At 35.3% G+C, this 26,214-nt stretch overlaps 1 protein-coding gene across 1 annotated transcript; it reads right to left on the bottom strand.

Annotated features, from left to right (window-relative positions):
• Nucleotides 1-24,247: 24,247 nt before the first annotated feature.
• On the bottom strand, nucleotides 24,248-24,964 carry LOC108135556. Its single transcript, XM_017256303.2, has 2 exons — nucleotides 24,914-24,964; nucleotides 24,248-24,864 (listed from the first exon to the last, which is right to left on the bottom strand). The coding sequence occupies exons 1-2, from the start codon at nucleotides 24,962-24,964 to the stop codon at nucleotides 24,361-24,363; spliced, it is 555 nt and encodes a 184-aa protein (XP_017111792.1). The 3' UTR covers nucleotides 24,248-24,360.
• Nucleotides 24,965-26,214: the final 1,250 nt, after the last annotated feature.

Below are 26,214 nucleotides of genomic sequence, written 5' to 3'. Positions count from 1 at the left end.
GCAAGTTGGTAATTTTTTTTGAGAAAATACTATTATAACTTCCAAAGCCTATGATCTGTTTTAGTTTTGTGAAATTAAATACTAATAAACTCGCTAAAAAAATATATACAAGTATATTCAAGTGAAAGTTGTACCTTAGACATATATTCATAGACAATTTTTTCAGTATTTTTTATTTTACTTTTTCTATTACATATTTTTAGGCATCACTGACTGTGTATGCATTCCTCCTCCTTTCTTACCTAGCCACATCAATGATTTCTTTATTGAGCCAGCTCGGAGAACTCCGCTGGGATCTGGTGGTCATTGTAAGTAGCCCGAACAGAACTCTGCCAATTAGTTCGTCTATCATTGTGAAGCTGCCACAAAAGGGATTTTGTGGTTAGTTAGTGGCTTTGCTTAGGCTTCTTAAGGGCAAGGGTGAAAAGGAGTTAAGCAGCCCGATGAGTGATTCCGTTCAGCTTAGACCATTTGCTGTTTAAGTCATTAAGAGAGTGGAGTATGCTTTCCGATAAAGGAATATAAATTCATTAGGGACTCAAAATTATACAGATAATAAAGTGAACATGTTCATAAAAGGGTTTAGCTGAAACAAAGAGTCCCTAAGAAGGGATCGCAGTTGCAGGAAAATAGCATTTAAAGCTTGTTATTATAAAAGTTTTAAATAAATTTTCCTGAATTATAAGCATAACAATTTCCAAAACTTTAACTTGTTTATATGTCTCTTCTTCAAGCTCTTATAAAACTAACATCCATAATAAAATCCCCTACCCATTATAAAAAAAACCTCGACAACTCAAAGTGAGTGTTAGGCTCCTTTTCCTATCACAATTTACCTAAAATAACTAACATCTCATAAAAGGAGATCTGCAACCCTTCGCTTAGAAATCTTTCCAAACAATTAAGCCCGGCATTTGTATAAACCAATCCTTGACAATATTCCCCTTAGTAAAGGAACTCCTTTTTATACCCTTGCAGAGGGTATTATAATTTCAGTCAGAAGTTTGCAACGCAGTGAAGGAGACATCTCCGACCCTATAAAGTATATATATTCTTGATCAGCATCACTAGGCGAGTCGATCTAGCCATGTCCGTCTGTCCGTCCGTCTGTCCGTCTGTCCGTCTGTCCGTCTGTCCGTCTGTCCGTCCGTTTATATGCAAACTAGTCTCTCAGTTTTAAAGCTATCTGCATGAAACTTTCCCAAAAGTTGTCTTTCTATTGCAGGTAGTATATAAGTCGGAACGAGCCGGATCGGACGACTATAGCATATAGCTCCCATATGAACAATCGGAAAAATAAAGGAAAAAAAATTATAACTTTGCTGTTTTTTAATTTTTTGTTTAGTTCTTCGACATTTAGTAATGGTTAAATATTTCCGATTTACGATTTAAATTTCATCAAAATCGGACGACTATAGCATATAGCTCCCATAGGAACAATCGGAAAAATAAATGAAAAAAAATTATAACTTTTCTGTTTTTTAATGTTTTGTTTAGTTCTTCGACATTTAGTAATGGTTAAATATTTTCGATTTACGGTTTAAATTTCATCAAAGTCGGACGACAATAGCATATAGCTCCCATAGGAACAATCGGAGAAATAAATGAAAAAAAATTATAACTTTTCTGTTTTTTAATTTTTTGTTTAGTTCTTCGACATATGGCAATGTTTAATTATTTCAGAATTATGGTTTAAATTTTATCAAAATCGGACGTCTATATCATATAGCTCCCATAGAACTAATAAAAATATATAAAATAACTATCTAATAATTGAGCTGCAAATCATCATAGCTTCACTGTTTTTCAGTATATACTGAAGTAAATCATAATTTAAATGTTTTCAAAAGTATTTAATTCGTGCAATAGCTGCAAGGGTATATGAACTTCGGCTTGCCGAAGTTTGCTTTCTTTCTTGTTTTCTATGCAACTCTATGGAAATGCCGACACACTCGACTCGACCAAAAAAAAAGGAGATGTGGAGGGGAGATTCTAAAGGAATTTCTCAAGTGTTTGCCGCCACTGCGCGTTATGCAAATATCTCGAGACTGGTAAAAAAAAATGAATTATGAAAGAAATCTAACCGAATTTGTTGCAGTTCAAAAGTACAAAACAGAAAAGAGGCGAGGCTTGGCGAAGCGTATGCCACTTGTGCCAGTACAGTTGTCATTTGAATTGCCACAAAGGAAACAGTAATCACGAAAACTATAGAACAGTAAATACCCTTTCTAAAGTCTTAAAGTTTAATTTAAAAAACCAATCAACAATGTAACATCCATTCGTTTAATTAAAATTATTTTAGAGAGTTTCAATTAGCTAAATCTATATTTTAAACTTTAGATCGGTTATACCAAACGGTCTTAAAACAAAACTACGATTAATCGTTAATAACCTTTTTGAAAAAAAAAACATTTCAGAGAAGTTTTAAAATAGAGTTTTTATTACTTAATTTAAACCTTTTAAGGGTATCTAAAGCTTCGTTCCGTGAACTTGGCCTTTGTTCAATATTATCCTCGACAGATGGTCAGTTGGTAAGTCACATCAACCACCACGAACACGTGTACGTGTTGGCAGTTCGTCAGTTCGTCAGTCAGTCAGTCCCTCAGTCCAGTTCGGTTCAGTTCAGTCATTCCACTCAGTCACTTGTGTCAGTGGGTTCGGATTCGGGTTCGGGTTCGGCTTGGGTCCAAGCAAATATGACAGTTCCCTCGCACTCGCAGTCGCAGTTGTAGTCGCGGCATCTTGAACCCTCATTGTGCCGTGAGCCCTCTGGGGGTTGTTGGCCATAACCCCGACCACGACCCGACTTCTTTATGCCCGTACAACCCCCAGCCCCGTTCCTCAATAGACACAGTTTACCGATGATGGTGACGGGTACAGTTGGTGCATTGATACTGTTGTGGTGGTCGTCAAATGCCGACGATGCCACTTGGGTGAATGACAAAACACAGGGCCCGTAGCAGGCTAACAGCAAGGGTGGCTGGTATAGTTTGGGCTTAAATAAAATTTATGAAAATATTACTGAAAAAGATTTTAATAAATTTCCACAAGCTTTCAAAACGATTTGGACTAAATGAAGGATTTGATTAGTTGTTAACATTATGTATGTCAAATTCAGAAATATTATTTTTAATTTAATCTTATTACTTATTCAAAAAAAAAGAAGATTCTAAATTTATTCACGCTTTTTGACAGAAAAAATTATCTCTTTTTTTAAATATTTTAAATATTTTCAAAGAATAAATATAAATACCTCTCAAGCAACCCTCGCTGTCCGTAATACCTCCGTTTGTGTGGGGTAAGAACTTAGCTACCCTCAGAACGAGGGATGTGAGGTTTCTCCCTGTGTGTTTCGGCTGGATTTAAGCGTTAAGTGGTTATATTGAAAATATTGTATTTACATCAGTAGGTGATTACTGTGGGCCGCCTTACAGCGATGACTCACACATGCCGGGGATATTGATAATTTCATTAGACTATTGAGCCGAGATCCGTGAGCTCGATGTTCTAGGTGGATGAGCATAATTGCTGCTGAAACATCTGAAGGTGTAATGAGGGTCTTCCATTATGGGGCAAGTGCACTATAGTGGGTGGACCTTATCTGCTGCCAGACTTTGATGGATGCCAATATGAGGGTTGGTTGGTAACCAAGATTTAACGGGGAGAAAGTGTTCGGGCGGAACAAAAAGTCCTCGAAATTTAATTATAGTTGCGGGGCAAGATAAAGTTAACTCAACGGAATAGTAAAATATTGTTTTGATTGATTGGATTGGTGTCATTTAAGACTATGTTGATAAAATCTATTTATCTAGATAAACATATTTAAATTGATGATATTAAAAATTTACTATTATAAAAGAAAATATTAGTATACATTGTGATAGTTGTAATTAAAAAGTAAGCTCAACCATCTTCAATTGCAACCTTTTGCATATCCGACCAACCTTATCAACCGTATCCCTTTACCCAAAAAAGAATTCATTAAGTGCTTAAAAAGTTCGAGAGATGTACAATGGTCCTCGGACCCCTGGAAGCCCCATAAAAAAGCCTGCAGCTCGAAATACAGTGACCACAAAAAAAGACCCGACTCTTTGGGGGTTTGAGCCCGCGATTCGCGAAGGGTGTACGAAAGGATATTAATGATTTCGCGCTTGAATTGCAATTGCAACAGCAATGTAATAACAATATATCCACAGACGCATACGCTGCGGTCAAGCTGTCAATTTTTTTCACCAATAAAAAATTGGTGAACTACATAAAAAAGTACGAGTGGAAACCCCTGCACAATGGGGTTTCTCAGTCCCCCTTCCATTTTCCATGTTGCCAACGCAATGACAGTGCAGTATATATATCACTGCACTTTGCAGTCGGGGAAACCCTTGATGTATGCACTCGTACAGTGCGTTTCAAAAGTGAAAGGTTTAAGAAAGGTATATACTCTATTATTTATTTTAAAAATATATATCCATTTCAATTCCACAAAATTAAAACAAATACTGAAATATATTTTGGAAAAATCAATTTTATTAAAAGGAGTGAAAAATTGGCAAATTAAATTTTAAATATTAATTTAAAATTTGAAAATTGTAAAGAGCCGTAAAAAGTTTTTTGTTATAAAATTCCTTTTAATAATTTTGAAAAATAATAATAAAATATAAAATTGTTTATATTCTTGAATGTGGTTTTTGTCCATTTGATTTTATGGAACTGAAACGCACTATAAAACAACTGTTTTTTTTTGGTTTGATTCGAACTTGATGGTCATCTCTTTGCATCCCCTCAATTTGGTTGCTTTGTTGTCATTTTATGCACATTTGTGTTTGTTTGCCGAGTGATTTGCACAAAAAATTTGTTTTTCGGATTGCATATTGGACAACATCGATGGAGGGAGATGTTTTTTACATGAAAAATTAATTGAGTTTTTTTCTAGTTGACTGCATTTTTAATGAAATCGTTAGGGTTCGCTTGTTGAATTCTGCCGCACTTCTCGACTGGCCTGTCAAATGAAGTTTGCCTTCATTTTGGATTGATTTTTTTTTGGTCATTGCTGTGGAGATAATGCTCTGGGGATAATGGTCAACTAAAAAACTTCTCTCTTTGAATGAAACATTTTTTGTGCACTACTAATGTTTGAAATTTGTACGAAAATATTTGCACAGTTGTGGGATTAACTCTTATCATGCAAAAAATGTTTTAAAGTAGTTACAATCGATTCCACATAAGGTTAACCATGGATTGTCATAAAGAAAACACAGATAGATAGGCTATAATATGTCACTGGCTGTTGACTGAGGCCTAACAAAGGCCAAGACCCACTTTTATTGCCCAAAAGAAGGCCACTCAAAGGTAATGGAAAAAGCAAACTTCAGCATCATAAAAAACCAACTAACAATTGTTAAGAAAAGTAGACTTTCGGCAAAGGAATGCAATTAGTGGAACCAAAAAGAAAACCTTTCCAGGAAATAAAACGGTGTCCACAGAAAGACATAATTACGGCTCCAAACTGAAAATAAAATCGTTAAAATTATTACAAAACGAAGCCACACAACGAAAAAAGAAGGAAAATTTATGGAGTTACACCAGCAGACAATTAAGATGAGGCCAAGAAGAAATGAGACTGAGGTATAGTTTTTAATAAAAATCTATGATCTACAACAAAATTAGCTTAACATAATGGGAACTGTTCCCGGAATGCATTCAATCAAAATGTGAGTTGCTTGGGTATTTCTTTCGTAGTTTTAATGTAGTTTTAAAAACTTATAATTAATGTGAAACGATCGTTTTATCACCACAACTTGATCTACATTTGATGGATGTATGATCACTCAAAGAGAAAAAGGTGCCATAAAGAGTTATCTCCCTCAACCCAATGTAATTTATTAGCTTTTGACCATTTGAACTCCGTTCGTTAAAGTTTGTCTTGCTCAGTTTACTGATCATCAAGTTGATCAAAAGTTTTTCTTCCATTTTCAACATCAGTTTATGTTCCACCTAAATGTGTGGCAAGGTCCATAAAACGAACTAAGCGCAAATGAAATAGTTTATAAATTTGTTATGGTTTTTTCTTGTAAGCAGTAGAAATTCCTTTCCGTGTGTCTTTTGGTCGAAAATTAATGATTACATTCAAGATCTTTAAACGATTGGTCAAAGAAATTTGATATTAAGGGCAGTTACTGTTAAAAGAAGAGATGGATAAGGTGATGCGGATAAAATGTAATTGGAAAAAGTTTGGGAAATCTATAAAACGTGGAAACGTAAAAACTTATTATAATGCGATTGGTGATAAAAGCACGGGACAGAAAAAATCTTGGGAGTTTATAAAGCTTCTTATTTTTAAAAAACGCTAACTTAGGTTTTGAACTTAGCTTAAAACTAACGGTTTAATAATTAACAACTCTTTAATTATTGAGTTTAATCAAAATCTCTTATTATCTCATTGCCCTTTTACATTTTAAGCCAACTTTCCCGAAACCTTTCCAAATTGGGTTATCGAGATTACTATGCTACCTCTCAAGTTCATCCCACGAACAGCACGTGTCATGACTTAAAAAAAAAAGAAAACAGCACTTCGATCAGTATCTTGAATCGCTTCTCCTTCATGGAGACAGTCATTACCAACTCCTACGACTTTGGTTTTTCAAGATCCTATGCAGCATCCATTCCAGATGATTTGGGCTCGTGCCCTTTTTGTTTTCCAACCCCCGCAGACTGGATCTTTAAAGACATCTTTAGCACATTGACACGAAACAAAGATGCTGCCTCACTTTTTGTTTTTATTTGTTTCTCTGCACTTGGAAGGTTGCTCTTATCGTCTAGGCTATTATACAAAAAATGACCCAAAATATAACTGTTAGCTTGTAATTCTGAATAAAAAAAATATTCTGTGTGAGGATTATCAGATACCCATTAAAAGTTCATATACATATTCGATTTATATACTTTTGAAATTTAAGTTTATGTTTTCTACAACTTTATAAAATTATCAAATCTTATTAAATTGATACATAATACTTTTACTTCTCATTTCAAAATAAATCAATTTATTCTTAGGGCTATTAGGGCTATAAAATGTTATTTTCAATTATAATTATTTCTAAACTGTCTTATGTTAAGCATAAGTTGTAAATGAATTATACAATATATCAACGTTAAACTTTTCCCATAATGGTTATAGAATCCATTTGTTGATGGCTATATAAATGAGTTATTTAGCTTAGGATGCGTATGATATACCTCATTTATAACAACTGCTGGGTATCAAAACATAGAAAATAAAGTGCGACCCTGCCACCCAGAGATGCCGAGCAAAACTCGACGCGCAATTAAAACTTTTCATGCACATCAACTTTCACTCAAGGAGAACTCCACCACCGACTGACTGACAGCGGCAGCGGCCTTTCTTTATGCTCCCCCCGATCCCCAAGATCCACATATATGCATAAAGAAAATAATATTTTTCTAACAACCGACAGGCAATCAGCGAGCGCCCAACAAATTTTCCGTGGAAAGATCTTCAACTAAGATGATCTCTCCGGCAACAGAAACCAAAACCGAAACAGAAGCTGGAGCCGAAGAGCTGAGGAGCTGAACAGCTAAAGATGAAAATGAAGCATCCAAGGCAGCAGCCCACATGTCAGGGCTCATGCCACAAGTCGGCGGCAAGTGTCAAGTGTTTCATGCCACTTGGCCACCAAAAGAAGCACGGGCGAGGAGACAAGCTGGAAAATAAATCCATGTAATGCCCTCTGTGACAACACTCGAGGTGCTCTTCGGCTTGTCAAGACAGCCGCATATTAAATGTGTTTGCCTTTGCCTCCACAATAAATGATCTTTTGGGGATAAGACATTCGGTTGATGGCACAAGACATTTTCGGATTTTGTTACAATCAATTGAGAGTAGATATAAATAAATTATCATGGCAACAATAACCATATGGAGCAAGGCCGTGAAATACAAATTTAAACTTTATTGGTAGGTTCTCATTTGGAAAAAATACTTTTTTTCTATGTAGATACCACTTGTTTATTTAGTAGTTTAATATATACGAGTTAATACGATGTTTTTGTTTTAATAGGCAAAAAGTCTTTGTTTTTTTGAAAGCAACTAACGAAAACTTTTTCTAATTCAGAGAGTTAATCGACCACTTAGGTATATGTATAACAATTTAAAAGCAAGGTTCTGAATAAGCCTATCTAAAATGTATGTTAATCGATTATTTAACACAATTTGTTGACCGTAAACATGCTTCGTAAATCTTAATTTAAAAGCACAAAAGTAAAGTCGTTATTTAGAATAATACACTTAGAAATGTCCAAACCACTGCAGCTTAAAGTTTATTAGAAACTCATAAGCTCCTGTTTGACTATAAATGTTGTGATCAGAATATAAAGCTGTTAGTAAGCTGCCTTCCAACTAACTGTTAGTTGCTGCATTATGGTCTATTATCAAATCTTTATTTATATTTCCCCCAATCATTGTGATTGGACTTTACTTCTATGGTAAGCAGATGTGTTCTTTTGTACAAAAGTCGAAGTTCCCCTGGGGCAGCAGATGCACGATTTAAACTGAGAAGAAGTCGACCCCATGCGGGCTCTATTAGCCAACGGCTTATGACGCGATGCCAACACCATTTGGCCCGGAAAATGGGGAAAACGGGGTGTTAAAGAAGCACGAGGAGCCACATAATTTCTATGATTATGTTGGGTGCAAAGAGCAAGCAGCAGAGAGGTCTGATCTTTTTCCTTGACTCTTCTGCTCTGCTCTGTTCTGTTCTGTTCTCGCCTAATACAACAGACCCGCTAATGCTGATGACGACGAACACGTGCAGCGACAACACAAAAAGCAAAAACTACACAAAAAATAATACAACTTAAAACCAACAGCAACCTCAACAGCACACCAACAACGATCGTTTCGCATAAAGTGCAACTTTGATGACTCTGAACGTTTTATGACAAGATCATGGCACGTGGGTAGATACCAAAGTTCATTGAAAATAAAAATGACAAGGAAAAAAGTTACAGTATTAATAAACACCAGCATTTAATAATTATTTCAATTAAAGGACTTGAGTGGTATTGAATTTTTAATAATAAAATAATATTTGGGAATACCAATCAGTAAAAATAGTTTTAATAGATTTATGTATTAATTTTTTTTTTATTAAGTTTCTAAAAAAGTTTAAAATCTATGCAAATTTTAATCTTTGAAGTGTTTTTTTTCTCGTCAAAATGTTTTTTATTTTTAAACATCGAATAAAACAATTCAAATTGCCAAACCACATAAAGGATTTTTTTTATGACTGTCATTAGATAAAAGGTAATTTTTTCTTAAGCTTATTTATTAGAAATTTCTTAATCCACCCTCTTAGTAGCTGTTGCTCTGTGGCATCATAATCATCATCGGCCTTTGGACGGACGACTGTGACTGTTGGCATTTGACATTTGATGGCGTGCGCTTGTCCCATAACCATTTCTTTAAGCTAATAACAACAGCCAGCAACACCAGCAACAATCATAATAAACTTTTCATCTTTTTATGTTATGTTAAATATGATGCTGATGCTGCCGCAGATGGAAGGGGGAAATAGGGCTCTTCCAAATGCGAACACACATTTGGAGACACTTTGTTAATGGTCTCGAGTCCCGATCGCAGAGTGTGCTCCCTCTTTTAGGGCCGCTGTCCCTTCCCCTCGGCGATGTTTGCTTTTAATGCTACTAAAAACAGTTTTTAAATGCAAATTAATGTAGGCTCTGGTCCAAGTTTTTATTTGAAGTGTTGACTGACTGACTGACGGACAAACTGCTGGAGGGGCAGGGCAGGTTTTTCTACGCCAGTGTCTTGTGCCTATGGTGATCTGATCCGATCTCCCTGCCATGTTTATTTCTTGTTCTTGTCGATTGTTATCTTTATGAAATTTTCACTCGACTTAATTGCATGCACACTCTTTAATGGCTCTTGAAATTGAAAAAAGAAGCTAGGGAAATACAAATCTCCCCGGGACCGAGGTCTAGAGCCCAAAAATAAACCAAGAAGCAGTAAGTTTTACTGCTTATTAAATGTTACTGCAACGTTCATTCATGGGGTGAAATCAAATATTTATAGGCAACGCTTAACTAACCGTGTAAAAAACGCATCTTAAAAAACTGGCTACTCCTTTGGCTTGGTCTGTAAGTTATTGCCCATATGCAAATAAAACCACCTAAATAAATGAAAAAAGAATAGAAGAAATGGAAAGAAATTTGCAAGTGTTTTGTAAAGATTCGTTACATTTTTAAAGACCAAATCTGTGTACCCTTTTTTTACTATATATATTAATTAACAAACTGCAACTTTTCCATTCGAAAGTTGTGAGTAATAGTTATAAGAAATATTTATTTATTCATAGCCAATTATTTTATATCGTCCCGAATCTTAAGGTTTCCCTGATTTCAAATGTAAATGTAATCTAAAATCAATGTTAACCCTTAAATGCATAGAGTATGAAAGCAAAATTCTAATGCCACAAAAGAGAAAGCGATTCCACCCAAAAAGAAAAGTCATGCAAATCAGTTTTGCTCTTTTCCATCCAACCAGAGACACACAACCCATAAAAATCATTGAAGCGGCGCCAGGCTATAAAAACCAACACAAAACCAGGAAGGCAAGCCAAAAAAATATATATAAATACTATAGGAGAAAAGGAAGAAAGCAGGAATGAATCTTTGGCTCGTTGGTTGGTGCTTAAGCATGTTGAAAGCGATTTACTCGCAGGATGGGAATGGGATTCGGATTGGGTGTCTTTTGGCGTGTGATTAGCATACGCAGTTTGGCATGACACCCTTTTTCAAGGGGTTGGCATTATAGGGCTTATCAGCCGACATTTATTCGCTACACAAGTCAACTCTTCCTATCCGCAGTGCGATAAGGGGTAATTCTACGCAAGTATTCATGTTGTATATTCCTATTTTATTCGTAATTTATATGTGAACTCTTTTTTATTTGACTGTTTTTTTGGTTTGGGTAATGCGTGTGTTGTAACGACGATTTCCGAATTGTTGACATTATGTCAGATAAGTGAAATTACATGTTTTGTCGATTTGTTTACAAGCAATTCTTGCTTTTTATTTTGAAAGGGGTTATGCTGTGATTAACGTTTTTCACAAATAAAAAAGGAATTTTTTGTAATTAATTTTTGTTGTTATTAATATTACATTTTTTGTAAAGCGACTTTGACTGACATTATCAGGTTTCGATGATCAACATAATTATAGTTACTTCTTGTAATTCTAAAAAAAAATAAATATTATGTTTAAATGGAAACGTGTTAAATTACAGTTTTTCAATCAATGATGATTTTATTTATTGCATTTATTCATTTATTTTTGGTAATGAACTACGAATCGGTTGCTGTTTAATCTTGAAAACCCAAGTTACTTCCACTGAATGCATCTTATTTTTAGAGTGCCACACTTATTGAAGTGCCTTACGAATTTTTTATAAATGCTTTATGCCATTTGCATCAGTCTGCCGTTCAATCCTTTAACACTCTGTCCTTGCATTTCCATTTCGCAAACTGAAATGAGTTTGCAATCCCATTGAATTGCCCCAAACTGTAACTCATCAGAGCCCCTTTGTCCATCCCCTCGGTGGAATTTGGCCCTGGACAGACGGGCTCGTAAAGTAAAATCTGGCAAATGCCATTTTTTAATTGAATTTTCATTACATTTCCGTTTCGACGGTTGCCCGCTGCAAAGCTACCGAAACAATTTAATAACTGGGAATCAGAAGTCAGTAAGTCCGCACCCAAAGATATTTTCATTTTCTTTTATTTTGTTGGCCATGTACAAATATTTTGCTGAAATGTTTTTAAGTTCTTGTTGGTTTGTTTTCTGCGTTTTTATCATGCAACACTGCACCGGCGGCAACGCGAAAAGCCGCTTACGTTGCACAGGAGGATTTGATTCTTGACTCGTTTTTTGCACTCTCGTTTTTTGCACTTTTTTTATGATGATTAAAAGTTATCTTAATGTCAGCTAGGTTTACGACAATGTTGTCCCCGTTGTCGCTTTTTGGCGAAAACTTCCGGAAACAGGGGAAATTTGTCAGGGATGGGAAGGTGTCACAAAAGTCATTCAGTTTGGGCAATGAAATGTTCATTTTGAATGGTTTTAATTGCGTCTAGCAATGGCATCCTTAATGACTGATGACAGGACACGAACTTAATGTGAGCTGAGGTGTGCTAGATGGGTAATCCTTTAATGTCGAGGTAGTCTGTTTTATAGATCAAACTTTGTGAGCTGAGAATTATGATGATTCACATTTGTTGGCACATCAATAAAAGTATTTGGTGACCTAGGTTAATGACCTTTTCACAAGAAAATAAAAACAATTCAAAGATATATTCCTTAAAAGTAAAAACAAAACATTAGGAACATCAAAATGAAATACTGAACTTAATAAATAAAATAAATTAAAGACATTTATATATATTTCTTAAGTTATACAATATTATACTATATATTTCTCTTTTTTTTGGCAAAAAAAAGGCACAAAATATTTAAAAAACATATCTATTGATTTACCTTTAATTTTAACTCCCTAAGGCAAATGAAAGTTCATTGTTTTGTAACTACGTTTAAAAATTGCGCAACATGGACAGTCGTTGATTAATGCAGACACATGTCCATTGACAAAACGCAGGGAAAAGGAAACATTTGGGCTGAAAATGTTTGGTTGATTTGAAAATGCACTCAGAATCGAAGGCTTCTGTTTGCCATCTCCACTTACCATGTTTTGCGAAATCATGTTCGAAAGTGGGGAGATTTTGTAACCGAGTCATCCTCCATCCTCCGTGCTTCCAGTAATCTGTCATTGAAGATGAGGAAAGGGCTTTTCCTCCATGGTTGTAGGTTTGCTGGTCCAAAGCCAATGAACGGTAAACTTAATTATCCAGCTTAATTGTCAGGGATGTGAGTGGGCTTGTCTGCTTTATGGATTGTCCTAATGCAGCATTATTAATTGCCTGCAAGTGTAAATTCCAAGCATGCAATGTAAATTACAAAATTACAAGAGCAGGAAGTATGCAGAGATGAGTGTTCCCCTAACACAAAAACCCATTCCTTCATTGGTATATACAAATGGAAAATATATTAAAATCGGTATTTTAGTTTTAGTGTTTCTTAACAATCTATTTTACAAATCGAAAAAAGTCCACTTAAAGAATGTTCCCATGCATTGAAGATTTCGGAAATGTCTGAATGTCTGTCTCTTGCTTTTAAATGCAAAACCGAATTTTTCTCAGACTTTTCCCAGACATAAACTGAACATTTCAATTTCATTTTGTTTGCCCAACAAATTTTCCGCTTGGCGAATTTTTATTGACAATTAAATCCGAAAGCGAAGAACAAATCGAGCACCCCTAACCATGGACGCAGCAAATTGAAATGCAAATATGCAAATTTCTTTTCTCTTCTGTACTTTTTTTTTTGCCAGAGAGCTGTTGACATATGCGATGTGCATAAATTTCCGTTTTGCCTTAAAACATTTCCGCAAAATCATAATAAACGTTGGGGAGCAACACAAAAAAACAATATATATAGGAACAAATTATTACAAAAAAAAGAGGGAAGCAAAAGTGGTTAGAGTAGCATTTGCTGACTTCAAAATAATAATTCAGCCGCAAGGCAATCAAAGCAAATCAGGATTGTGGTTCAGGATCTCAGGTTAACTTCGAGATCCAGGTCCTCGTCTGTCGTTAGCTCCTTGGACCCCGCGGGGTTAAGTGTGACTGACATGTGTATGGATTTCGCATAGATTCGCCGTCTTTATGCCTGGCCAAGTTGCCTTTCAGCAAAGTTAGTTGAGCGTAAAATATTCTTTCTAAAAAGGATAGAAAAGATGTCTTAAAAAACCGCATCCTCACAAATGCATGCAGTGGCTTGGGTGAAAAAACCCATCAAGTGACTTGTGGACAGCTGAATTTAAGTTTAAGGTCAGCATATGTTTTTTAAAAAGGGTCAAAAATGCTTTAAAAAAACTGTTATGAATAGGACTTCAAGTAGGAAACAAAGGATAAGTTTACTTTGTATTTCACAAAAAATATTGTGAAATATTTTTAAATTATTATAAATAAATAAAGTATTTAAGCTTGTTTTATTTATTGAAATAAAATTCTGAATGACTTTGTAAGTATAATTCACATGCTAATAAATTAAGTAATTATAATTTCATGCCAAATACAACAAGCACATCCTTTAGAATACCTTCTTAGCTCCTCTGCACATTTTCATCTCATGATTTACCCTAATCATACTCATTTTCCAGCCGAGCTTTCAAATATCTTACATGCGGCAAATTATAAGCAGTAAATTACATTAGAGACAAAAACGTATTGATTGCCTGAAAGTGCAGTCCCCAACTCACCGCTTCCCCCGCTTTCGATCCCTTAGATAACTCACTGCATTCATTTGACACCTTTGAAGTATCTTTGTATCTCAGTCTTGGCACAATGAACCAACCAAGCTGCGTTGCAGCTGCAGTCGGAGCTGCATATAATGTAAAATAAATTGGATTATCCTTTGATTCATTCACAGTTTGTCGCCCAGTCTGGGCTGTCACATAATTTATATGCTTTACATATTTCAAATCGAGGGCCACCTGAAAGTCAATTGCAATCTCCCCGGCAAAGGAGATGCATTTCCAGTGTGGGAGGACCATTAATTTGCCGGGGTGTCAGTCAAAGGAGGCGATAACAAGTTTTTGGCTGATTTGATTGCCGCCGTCTACGATGAGCAATGAGCCGCTTAGATTTACCCTCATGAGTGTTTCCCTTTCGGGCCTAATCTGGATTTCGATTGAGTTAAAGGGGTTTTTGTCTTAATTGCTTTCGGATGGGGTTTTGTGGACTTCTGTCCTTGCATACGAATGGCTTAAATATAGGTTGCAAGAAAGCAAAAACAAGTGTAAATTATACTGTACTATATTTAAAGTGGTCAACTTAATGCGACACAATGTAGAATTATTCATTTATTATTCATTCATAAAATATTTTTATTAAACATCTTTTAACCACATAAAAACACATTATTAATTATTTAAACTTTAAACGATACACTTTGTTATGCTTGCAAAGGGGTCACTGATTTTAAATTGATTTAATTGTTATCCCTATCCTTAAAACCTTATCTTTTTATTGATGTTTGGCTACTGTAAGCCTGCTCCTTGTCCCGCTCATTAACTGTGTTCAATATAAAACCTACCGAAAGACAACTGCCCATGAGCGATCGTCACTTGTGTGATTAATGACCAAAAGCAAAGAAGATCTCCAATTATGCCATTTGCATTTACAATTCCGAAATTGTAAGCAATTATATTGGACATTTCTACTCTTGGCTACTGATCGATTGTTGACGGTTTGGGATCGTAGATTCTTGGCTTTATTTTTTGGAAAATAGATAAGAATCGGAACAATAACAAAACGATGAACTGAAAATGATTAGTCAACACAATACATCCACAAACTGATACAGATGGGCTGGCAATAAAAAAAATTACAGACAATTTTCATGAACAAACGCCTTTTATGGTCGCACCAAAGGGAAAATGGAAAGAAAAACTATTAACAAATGTCAATTAGATGACACAGGCGCAAAAGTTGAGATTGAGAGAAAGGTTTCCATACCTCGGTCGGGGTTAATGACAATGAGACGTGCATCAGATGCATCCAGCAGATACAAAGATACAACATAAAGAGATACATCCCCAGATATGTTTGTCATTTTTTTTCAGTTTCGTCTGTGTCGATCTTTTTTTTTCTTGTGGCAATGTTACAAATACAAATTTTCTGAACTTGTTGGGTCCAATGATTTGTTTGCATTGTTAATTGGTTGAGGGTTGGGGAAAGGAAACTCAGAGGATGACTCAGAGGCGTGTGAATTACTAACGATCGCTCGGCTTTTACCGTTTTTTTATTAGGAAATTTATTCGGGGTCGGAGTTTTAACGGGGAAAAAGTTAGTTGAAGAAATTTAAGTTCCATTTCTATCAAGTATACGACTTTCTGATAAGCTTAAGCACTCATTGACTTAAAAGTAACTTTATTGTCGTTCTCAGCTAAATAAAGACATTACAGACAACCTATATTAAATACTTCAGCAAGAAAAAATTTTATTTTGTGCAGGACATTTTAAATTAATAAATTTTTACATTTAAAAAATAAAAAACCTCGAAGCTTTTTCAAATTATCATTTTTTTTAATCCATTTTGTAATTAAATTTTCATAGCTTTTAGAACATTTACCTCACCTTTCTTATGCCTGAATTCAATTTGTAGGACTTGACTGAAAATTAACCTTATTAGGTATTTTCATTTTATTATTATGCGATGTGATTTTACCAATGAAAGAATTAGCCCCACTTTTTGTAATGTCTCACGTCTGCGCCCTCAATTAAAAATCGTCAGCTGGCATGTGGAAAAACCCTTCCGGAAAATGGGGGGTCAAAGGAAAGGGATTCTATTCAAGGTGTTAGGTGGCAGGTGTCACTTGCCAGTTCAGCGAAGCTTAAACGTTTTTGTTCCATCAGAAATTAACGCTTGAAATGGATTTTAAGTGCGGCTTGGCTAATTGAAAAGGTGTTTGTTCGTATAAAAAATGTATAGCAAACAAAGCAAGCAAGAAAAAAAGGGAAAAATTCAAAACAAAAAAATCACAGACGAACCGAGCAATTGACCGCTGGGAAATGAACCCATAAACAAATTACAAACAAAAGGCATTTAAGGACCACTGGGGAACTCTCCAACACGCAAAGTCCAAAGCATTTATTTATTAATCGCATGTCGGGGGACAAACCCAAAAAAGGAGGAAAAATATTATACTAGCACGTAAGCATTAAACACTTTTGGAGCGGAAGAACTAATTAACAAGGAAGAGGGCTCGGACCCAGACAGAATAACTTGACAAAAACTCATTAGCACGCTCGAACGTTAAAAATGTCGCGTCAAAATCAGCGCTTAATATTTTTTATGATTAGCCCACGACAAAATGTCGCCGAAAATTCCTAAGCAAATGGAGAAAGCGGAATAAAATTATGACTGGGATAAATAAAAGGACACACGATAATAAAATGTTACTTCTAGATTGTAGTTGCTTGTGGAAAACAACTTTTTAAAACTTTGATGTTTTTTTTTCATTAATTAAGTTTTTTCTGTGGCTAAATTTAAACATTTTTTTATATTTTCCTGAAAATAATATATTTAGCGTTGGGTCATGGGATTATCATAAATCTACACGAAGTACACGCTAAACTCTAATTAATTGACAGAAAAACACAACTATACCATGTGTCAAAGTTTTTCGCGACTTTCGCCGCAAGATCCATATTAATTGGGAGCTTTGTTTGGTAAAATTAACATGGAAAAAAGTAATAACAAAACCAAAACAAAAACTGAGGACATAACACCCGCGGCTGCGTCACTCAGTTGTCATTTGCCTTATCCTGCGCTGCTACCTCTTTTACATCCTTCAGCAATACCCTTTAATTTAAAGGTTTTATTGTAAAACCACAATAAATAGGAAAAAAACGTAGGAAAAAAACAGACAATAAAAGGTACAAAATAACACGCTTACCTTTTTAACGATTTTGAATTTCATATTGTATGCAATAACATTTACCAAAGGGTATTTAAGTTTTCGGTTCTAGTGTCCTTCCATCACTATTTCCCTAAAAGGTATTTTTGACGACCCGGGTGGACTGCTCTTTTAAAAATATGACGATAAATTTTCGCTTCTTTTCTTTGTTTTCTTCTTTTTTTGACTCCCATTGCAACTTCATTTCGGTTTTAATTTCCTACTGGGATTTACGTAAAAGGTGTCTTTTTCCCCTTTTCGTTCTGTCTGCAGCATCGCTTTTAATGGCCAGCGTCCAGTCTGCAGCGATTTTAATATAAAAACTAAAGCCAAAACAAAGCAAACAAAAACAGAAGCAACAGTCATTTGTAAGCGCAGACGGAAAAATATTTAATGATGGGGTTGCGGAAAAGGTGAGATAAGCTCTTTAAGCCATATTAGCAGGTACACACGTGAGTTGGATTAAATATGTAAGCATATGACACAGAATTTAGTTCAAAAAGATGAACTTAATTAAAGGTACAAGTTGGGACATCCTAATAGAGCTCTTTCTAAAAGCTTTTCAAGCAACACCATTATGGTTTTCTTTTTCTTTCCTTTATATATCGGTCCTGCTGATACATCTATAATTGCCGGACTATTTCCTATTCAGACTTATAGACGCACTGAACGGCAATTAATAATTTAGAACGCTCTTTGAACCCTTCAAACATTTCACATTCTTAACTCGTAATTAATCAAAAAAGGCTTGGCCATCAGGGCATAAAATGTACAGAAACTTCTCAAGCACTAGACCTGAAATAAATTGCATAATGCTCAACCAAAAAATAAAAGAAAATGCCTGCCATACATTAATAATTACATGCTCACAAAGGGCAAAAGTGTTAAAGCACAATAATACCCCATTCCAGCTTAAAGTTGCCAACTCCCGTTGTAATCCATCAAAAGCGGCGACAAACTTCACGCATTGTTAGGCAGCCAAAGTTAAGAAGGGGCTCGCGCAAATTAAAAGCCTGGCCAAAGTTTCGAGCTGGTTAAAAAGTGTGTGTTTGCAGTGCTGGCAACCTGGCTATTTTTGAAATAACTTTAATATTTTTCAAGCTTATATATCCCAATATAGAATAACTTAGGACTTATATTTTATATTGTATAATATATCCAAACATCTTACATTTGATTTTTTGTTTATTTTACTCATTACACAAATTTCCAATATAAGATAAAAGAAAAAAATAAAAAATATAAGGTTAATTATAATGAATTTATTTATTCTACGATTATTTGTTTAAAATATGGCAGAGAAGAATATTTCTATGATTTTATCCATTATATTTACTAGGGATTTTTAATGTCCATACTTATTAGCAATAAATTGTTTTTCTAAAATATATTCGAATATTAATAAAAAAAAAGGGTAATTGTACAATCTAGCTAGTAATCACAGTACATAGCTAACAATACTGTGTGTGAGAGAATTTGTGGGTGGGCCCGCAGTTCAAGGAAGTAAAGAGCAGCGGTTAAAAGAAGAAGAATGGGGGGCAGCAGCTTCTTTTATTGACAATAGATGGAAGGCTAAGCAAAGATTCTCTTTGAGTTGTAATTTTTAGCCATTTAGCTGGCCGGGCACGTTTTGCATTTAGCGCGTAAAATAAATTTGCACAATTTGTGACAAGAGTGCGGGCAAAACTACAAAAGGGGGGCTTTTGAAGAGTTGTCGAAAGGGGGAAGCAAGCAAATTGACAACCCAAATGCACTGTGGTTACCATTAATTTGAATATCTGCAACAAAAAAATTAACTTTTCTATAATAAACTTTATAAGCACTAATAAAATGCATAAAACAAATAACAAAAAAAAAAATAATACACTAAACAATGACCTTAAAAGTTAACAACTTATCTAAATTTTTGAAATATTGATCTAAAAAGCGTAAAAGTGAAAAGTAATTTTAGGTAATTTTTATGCTTTTAAGTCATTTTGGTATTTGGGTGTTTTCTAAGTGTACAATTAATTAAGGCACAATTATATAATGAGCATTCTCCAAAACAAGCATATTTGTGGTTAAAATTTAGTACATTTTTGAAATGCAGGTTGATTGTGATTTATTTTCTTTATTATTATGTTAATTAAATTAAATTATTGTAGAATATATAAATATTTCTTTTACACCCCACAAACTAAATGAAATTTTAAAGTACTTAATAAAGACCACTATGAATTTTTGTGCACTTGGGCTTTCTGATACCCAACACTTTAAAATGTTTCTTTGACAATTCATTCATTTATTTAAACTTTACAAATTTTACAAAAACCTTGTAGTTCTTCCCGCCTTAAAATAAAATTTGTATATAATTGTGGCTTGAGGATTAATATACTTTATCCGTAAATCAGTTTCGCCCACCGTGCGGTCTCTTTTGTCCCAAGGAGGCGTCACAGTGGGCAGGCTGGGCCCCTGTGGGTCGACTAATTGTCATGCCATGCGAGACTTCTCGCGAGCAGTTGTCTTGGGGACCCGCTACTGATTTTTCTTCTTATTTGCGGCTCTGCACTCGGTCCGTCCATCAATTGACTTTATCTATTTGAACTCGCATGTTAAAAATATCAATTTGTTGTCTGCCCAGACTTCTGACTTTGCCCGTTTCTGACAGACACTCGGGCCCGCTTAACTGGCACTTTTGGCCGGGTCTATGGTAGAATCGCAGCTTTGCGTTTTTGGTGTGATTTATGGCCACTTAGTGGCATAAATGTAGGTGCGGCCTGCTGCCACATAAATCATTGTTCAACTCTGCAATGCAATTTTGCGCAAAATGTTCACTTTGCTCTCCGGTTCGAGGGCTCAGAGGTTGGGCCGCTAAACAGGGATAATGTTTGGTAATTGGTTGAACCACAGCTTAAATCTGGAGATTAAACACGGAACATTTTCGGAAATAAATGACCTTTTTAAAAAAATACATTTGAAAATCCAAGCAATCTAGTAAAAGTACTATAAGATCAATATTTATTACTTATACAGACTTTCCGAATCCCATATTTTGTCATTCCCTTAAACCGTTTTATCTTCTGTCTTAAGAAGCACTTTGTGTAGTAACTCTACAACCATTAACCATATCCCGACACCTGTTATACTTTTATCCACCCCCGAACCATTGGCAAGTCATTTGACCATTCGAAATCACTTAATTTGCTAAGGAACCCCAATATTCCTGCTCTTCAGATCAATTATGAAGCTGGAATGAAAAGAGACCAATCCTAGATATAAGTGTGCCACTTGTGAAGGGAAGTGAACCCGAGTAAATTATAAGGTTTGTGAAAATCTGGAGAGGGCTAACCCAAAATGACCACTCCCACATGAATAATTCATCGAGTCAACTGAGTAGCTGTGGCTGCATTAATGAGTAAGGCTTCTTATTTACCATGATGCCGCAAAAAAAAAATCAGAAACAGAATTGAGAAATATTCTGCGAGACAAGTTTAATTAGAGAGCGAAGCCGAGTGAAATTGTCTTATCATAATCATACCACCGAGGAAATTTTCTGATTTTTGCAAACAGACTGACTGGAAAATGTTGTTTAGTCATTCCATACACATCAATCATAGTCATAGTCCCTCAGACAGCCGAGTTAATGGCCAAGGGATCCTGGCCATAATGTGCTGGGTGTTTGCGTGTCCTCGGACTTTCAGTTGGACAAGTGCATGATTAATTATTTTATTATCTATAAATTGGTTTTGTCCCCTCGAAACGATGATGGTGGACCTTTTATCCGCTCGTTTCCTTTACCTTTGCATACTTTGAGGCTTGTAAATTACTTGCTTTTCTTTATGGCTTTAAAAGGTTTTCTCTGCGCTTGGAAAATTTCTGATTTCACATGTCATTCTCCGCTCCATCATCGTTAAGCCCACTAAAAGCTGTGAGCCCCAAACAACAATTTTTAAGTTCTGTAGTGTTTGCCATGAGGATATGCCTCTTCAATCTGAAGTACTTAACCATTTGTGTCGGATTTACAGTTCAATATTTTTGCCAAGCAAAATCTTTCATGTGCAAAATCTGTTGGACTTCTTTCAACTTGCCCATTAAAAATCGTTGAATTTTTTATTGTTTTTAATGCATATGAACTCTGGCGAAACTCGAAACAGATTTGGGTCACCAACTGTTCTCGTTTAATTAGCCAAATTTAATGACTTTTGCTTGGGAGTGAGAGAGGCAAATGTTTTTGAAATATTGCGATGACAGCTTTAATGGCAAAATGAGGAAATAATGGAAATGTACTTTGGTTGAGATCGAAAAACAATAATTAAACTTTTTTAGGAGTTGTATAAACATTTTAATGGATCCAGAACGTGAGAAACTTTCTTCAGCACTAAACCAAATTACACCAATTTAGAGATCCCTTATTAAAGTTCAAGCTAGTTGAAAAGTTCATTTCTTGGCTCGATTTCGGCTACCGTTTCCACTGCGGGGTGCCGATCTTCTTCTCCAATTAGCGGTGAGGATCATAAACCCAAGCCAGCAACTAACTCAATCATTACGCAATTAAGCAACGACTCAAAACACAAGCATTTCCACACAGATTTATAGCTATATCCATATCGAACGGGGGGCACATTAAATCACGCGACCCATTAATAAAATTGTTTCAGTCTCGTCGCCTTATAATTTTTTCTGGGGGGGTCTGAAACAGAAGTCTCAAATATTTAATCATTGTCGCTGGGCTATCATACTTGGGCCTTGGAATAGATGCCATAATTCTGATGAAAACAATTTGTTCAAGTTGATTTCGTTTTCGAAAGGCAGCTGTGTGCCGGAGCTGAAGATTCGAACAGTTTTATGACCCTGTTTTGGGTGCCATTAAAGAGATTGTGTAAATTCTGGAAATAATCAAATCCGAAATATAAAAGCATAGAGATCACACTCAAAATTCTTCAAGAAGTCATAAAAATTACTGAGTGATATAAATTATTTTTATTTACCAATTCATTGTAAACTATTATAAAGTTGATGGCAATAATTAAATTTATTTACGATCTAACGCTTCAATTGAAAAACTAAAAGTAAATAAACTAATAAAAATTTTAGATTTTCGATTAAAAACTATATATTGCAATAAATTGATTGTTTCGTCTTGTTAAAATATTGTGTAACTTTTAAGCTTACCTTAAATTACACTAAATGCTACCTAAGCCACAATCCTTTTTAAAATCGACAACCATTAACTAATGAGATTCATTTGCATTTGGCGAATTCGAAGCACTTTCAGCATTGATCAAATCATTGATCGACATGAGCCCACACAATTTTCCGTTTCACTCTATGCAAATCGCTGTGTGGGATTAAAGCAACAAAAAATCCAATTAACACTTTTAGAACGTGCCAAAAACTTTATTGCGCAAAACTTGATTTATGCAAAAACGAGGGGTGTACATAGGGAAATGGATTGGTAGCCACAGTGTCTGAGCCAGTTTGGTGGAGCAAATGGAAACCCTCACGATCGCGAAAAGAACACAATCAACCTCGATTACTTATTACAGTGAAATGCAAACATTAAATAAGCTAATATATTATTAGTTACTTCATTCTATTTTAAGTTGACATTTATAAGACATTTTATAAAAGTTGTTTTTTTAGCAGTTTTATAATAAACATTATTTGTTTGTAACATAAATCCAATACATATTTCAATTTACAACCATAATCCACACAAAGTTGAGCTGTACTCTTCTTTATTTTTTTTTTTTTTGCAGTTCTTCGTTCATAACAATGAGTTGCTGCGATTTGATCAATTGTGGCAGGTGTTTTTTATTTTTTTGTATTTTCATGTTGCTGCCACAAAAACTGCACGCAGCCGCAGCAATCGAAACTGGTTGGCTCCAACTCCGAAAACCGCTTTGAATCTTTTTCTGAAGTCTTGTTTGATTTACTCAAATTAGCGCACGGAGCGCCAAAAAACCTGCTGGCGTCCCCTACAAAACAAAAAAAAATACATAAAAGCCTCGCAACATGTGGCACGTTTCTTTGGCGAGGCAATTGAAATTGAAAACTTCGCAGCAAATTGTTGGCACTTAATTGAGTAACTCCGATCGATCTCGATGTGCTTTGCATAAATTGAAAGGGGGCCTTTGGAAATTGGAACGAGCAGAGGGGAGTCGTTCTGGCAGTGGGTGCGTGATATAGGTGTCATATGCAGTCGCTTGTCAGTTGCCTTCGATCGTGTCTCCACATCGAGTTGCATTGTTTACGATCTGCAGGGGTTCAAATGGACACCTTACCGCAACTCTGGCCAGGTGACCACAGCGGATTGCGACTTTATTGATTCGATTCAACAATTGAAAATTGTTGATCTTTTGTGGTTGATTTTCTGACACAATTGGGTCATAGTTCTTAAGGTCGTGCAGGTGGTGGAAATTAACTATGGGCAATGGAATAAAAATTTGTTAATAATAAAAAAATGATTAACAAACTCACACCAATAATCGCCATAGGAGTTTACACCTAGGATGTTTTAATATTACTGTTCTTAATTTAAATTCTTCCTGAAGCGCTTTAAAAAAATTACGAACATGTTATTTCTTTATTAGTTTACTATTCAGTTACTGAAAGATTTACGGATTTTCTTCTTAACAAAATATAAAGTTCCAAAAGCAAATGTTTCGCGTTCAAAGACATTTATTTTATAATATCACATAATAAATTTTAACACAATCATAACATACCAATTAAAAAGATCTTCTCCCACCAAATTTTTCAAATAATTTTATACTCTAACTTTGTCGATCCTCAATTTTGACGACCACTATGAGACCACCAACATTTTTGCCATCACTGAAGAATGTGATAATGGCCTTAACAATTCCTCGAGGAACTTGCGACGGCCAATCTTGCGTGTTAAAAAGGATATTTTTGATGTAGAAATCGCCTTCGGGAACGGGACAAAAATCGTCATCGACAATTGGGAAATTTGTGGTATCGCCAGTTTTAACAGAAGGTTGCACGAACTGGACATAGAACTTTTTGAAGCACTCGCAAATGCTCGTTTGAGGCACATCCATAACCATTCTCTTAAAATCTCCATCCCCATTGGGACTGGAATAAAGTTCCACCGAAACCTTAAAGTCATCATTGCTCATGTCACCAAGGAATTTAAAGGACCCATTGAGAGCTCTCTCCCGGCCAACAGTTTTTAGTCCATCGAAGATCACCAAGGTCTCTGAATCGCCCTCAAAAGGTTCCAGTTTCTCATTGGTCACCACATAAGATTGCTCGCACTGTAAAAATAATTATTTGGTAATTACAAAATCCTTTTTGTATATTTACCCTTATATTGTGCAGCAAGTGGAGAAGTAAAACTATTATAGCCCACTTCATTTTAAACTGTAAGTTGCTTTCCCTGAATTCCTCCTATTTATTGAATTATTAATAGTTGCGTTTAGCACGCGATTATCATGTTCCAAATATATGTACAACATTATCAACGTTCTTGCTTTAATGTTCATTGTCAACAATGTATTTGCTGATCTTGATCTTTAAATTCGTACTAGAACTTTTATGAGCTCAATGCTACATTTTACATTTTATTTTAGTAGAGATTGATTACTGCGAAACATAGCTGAATGCGATCCTATCAAGCGCCCATATTTTAAATATGGGTAAACATTTTGAGAACAATTAACTATTAAAGTAGCAGTTGAACATAGTTGTTACTTAAAAAAAGGGTAATTAATTTGTAACAATTATTTAAAACCAATTAAATGACAAACCAAAACATTAAAATAAGCTTAAAATAAAGAAATTACTTATTCGCTCCTTGGCATAATTTAATATATATTTAATATTTTTCCCTCAAACAGTCATCTTCCTCCTCCTTTAAGTCCCCCCTCTCTTTACCTATTTCGTGTTGAAAATCCAACTAAAATAATTCAATTTGTTGGAATCGCCTCCAGTTCACCTACCCCCGCCAGATGGTGGCCCCGAAAATTCCGCCGAAGTCCCATCAACAGATCATCAAAAATTTGGGGGAAAACCCCACAAAAAAAGAGCGATAATAAAGCATTAATTGAAAACTTATAAACAAAAGACAGCAGCAACTCGAGAATGTGTAGACAAAAGACATGAAATACAAAACAAGCAACACACAAAAAAGTGCGCAATGCCAGAAGAACTAAACTCAGCAGGAGATATTTTACATTTTCACGGATGGATTTCCCCAGAAAGTGTGTGCCAGAGCAGAGGGCGCGATAGTTTATATTTATAACAAATTCATTCAAGTTAGAACAGGGGAAAATCGGCCGCGTTTCTAGGGGGCGGAGGCACAGAAAATGGGGGACACCACGCGCCCGCGCCTGCCACAACCTATAAATAGGAAAAGTCAAATGTGAGGGGATTTTCCGAAAAATGAAAACGTCACTTCAACTTGGCATTGCCCGCTTTTCAAGGGGGGCTTGCCAAGGCACTATCCACCCATTTCTCCCCCCCAAAAAAATTAAATGAAATAAAGTGGGAGAACTTCAAGTACCTTGTACTTTTTATCTGCCATTTTTCTTGTTAAAAGATTTATTAAATTTTTACTTAGAGATAATTCATTGATGTTTCAATAAACTTTATTTTATTTTTCTGGT

This window comes from Drosophila elegans, unplaced genomic scaffold (assembly GCF_018152505.1).
Source record: "Drosophila elegans isolate 14027-0461.03 unplaced genomic scaffold, ASM1815250v1 contig_208, whole genome shotgun sequence".
Lineage (NCBI taxonomy): Eukaryota > Metazoa > Arthropoda > Insecta > Diptera > Drosophilidae > Drosophila > Drosophila elegans.
The sequence above is the reverse complement of the archived record's forward strand: the minus strand, read 5'-3'. Positions and strand labels throughout refer to the sequence as shown.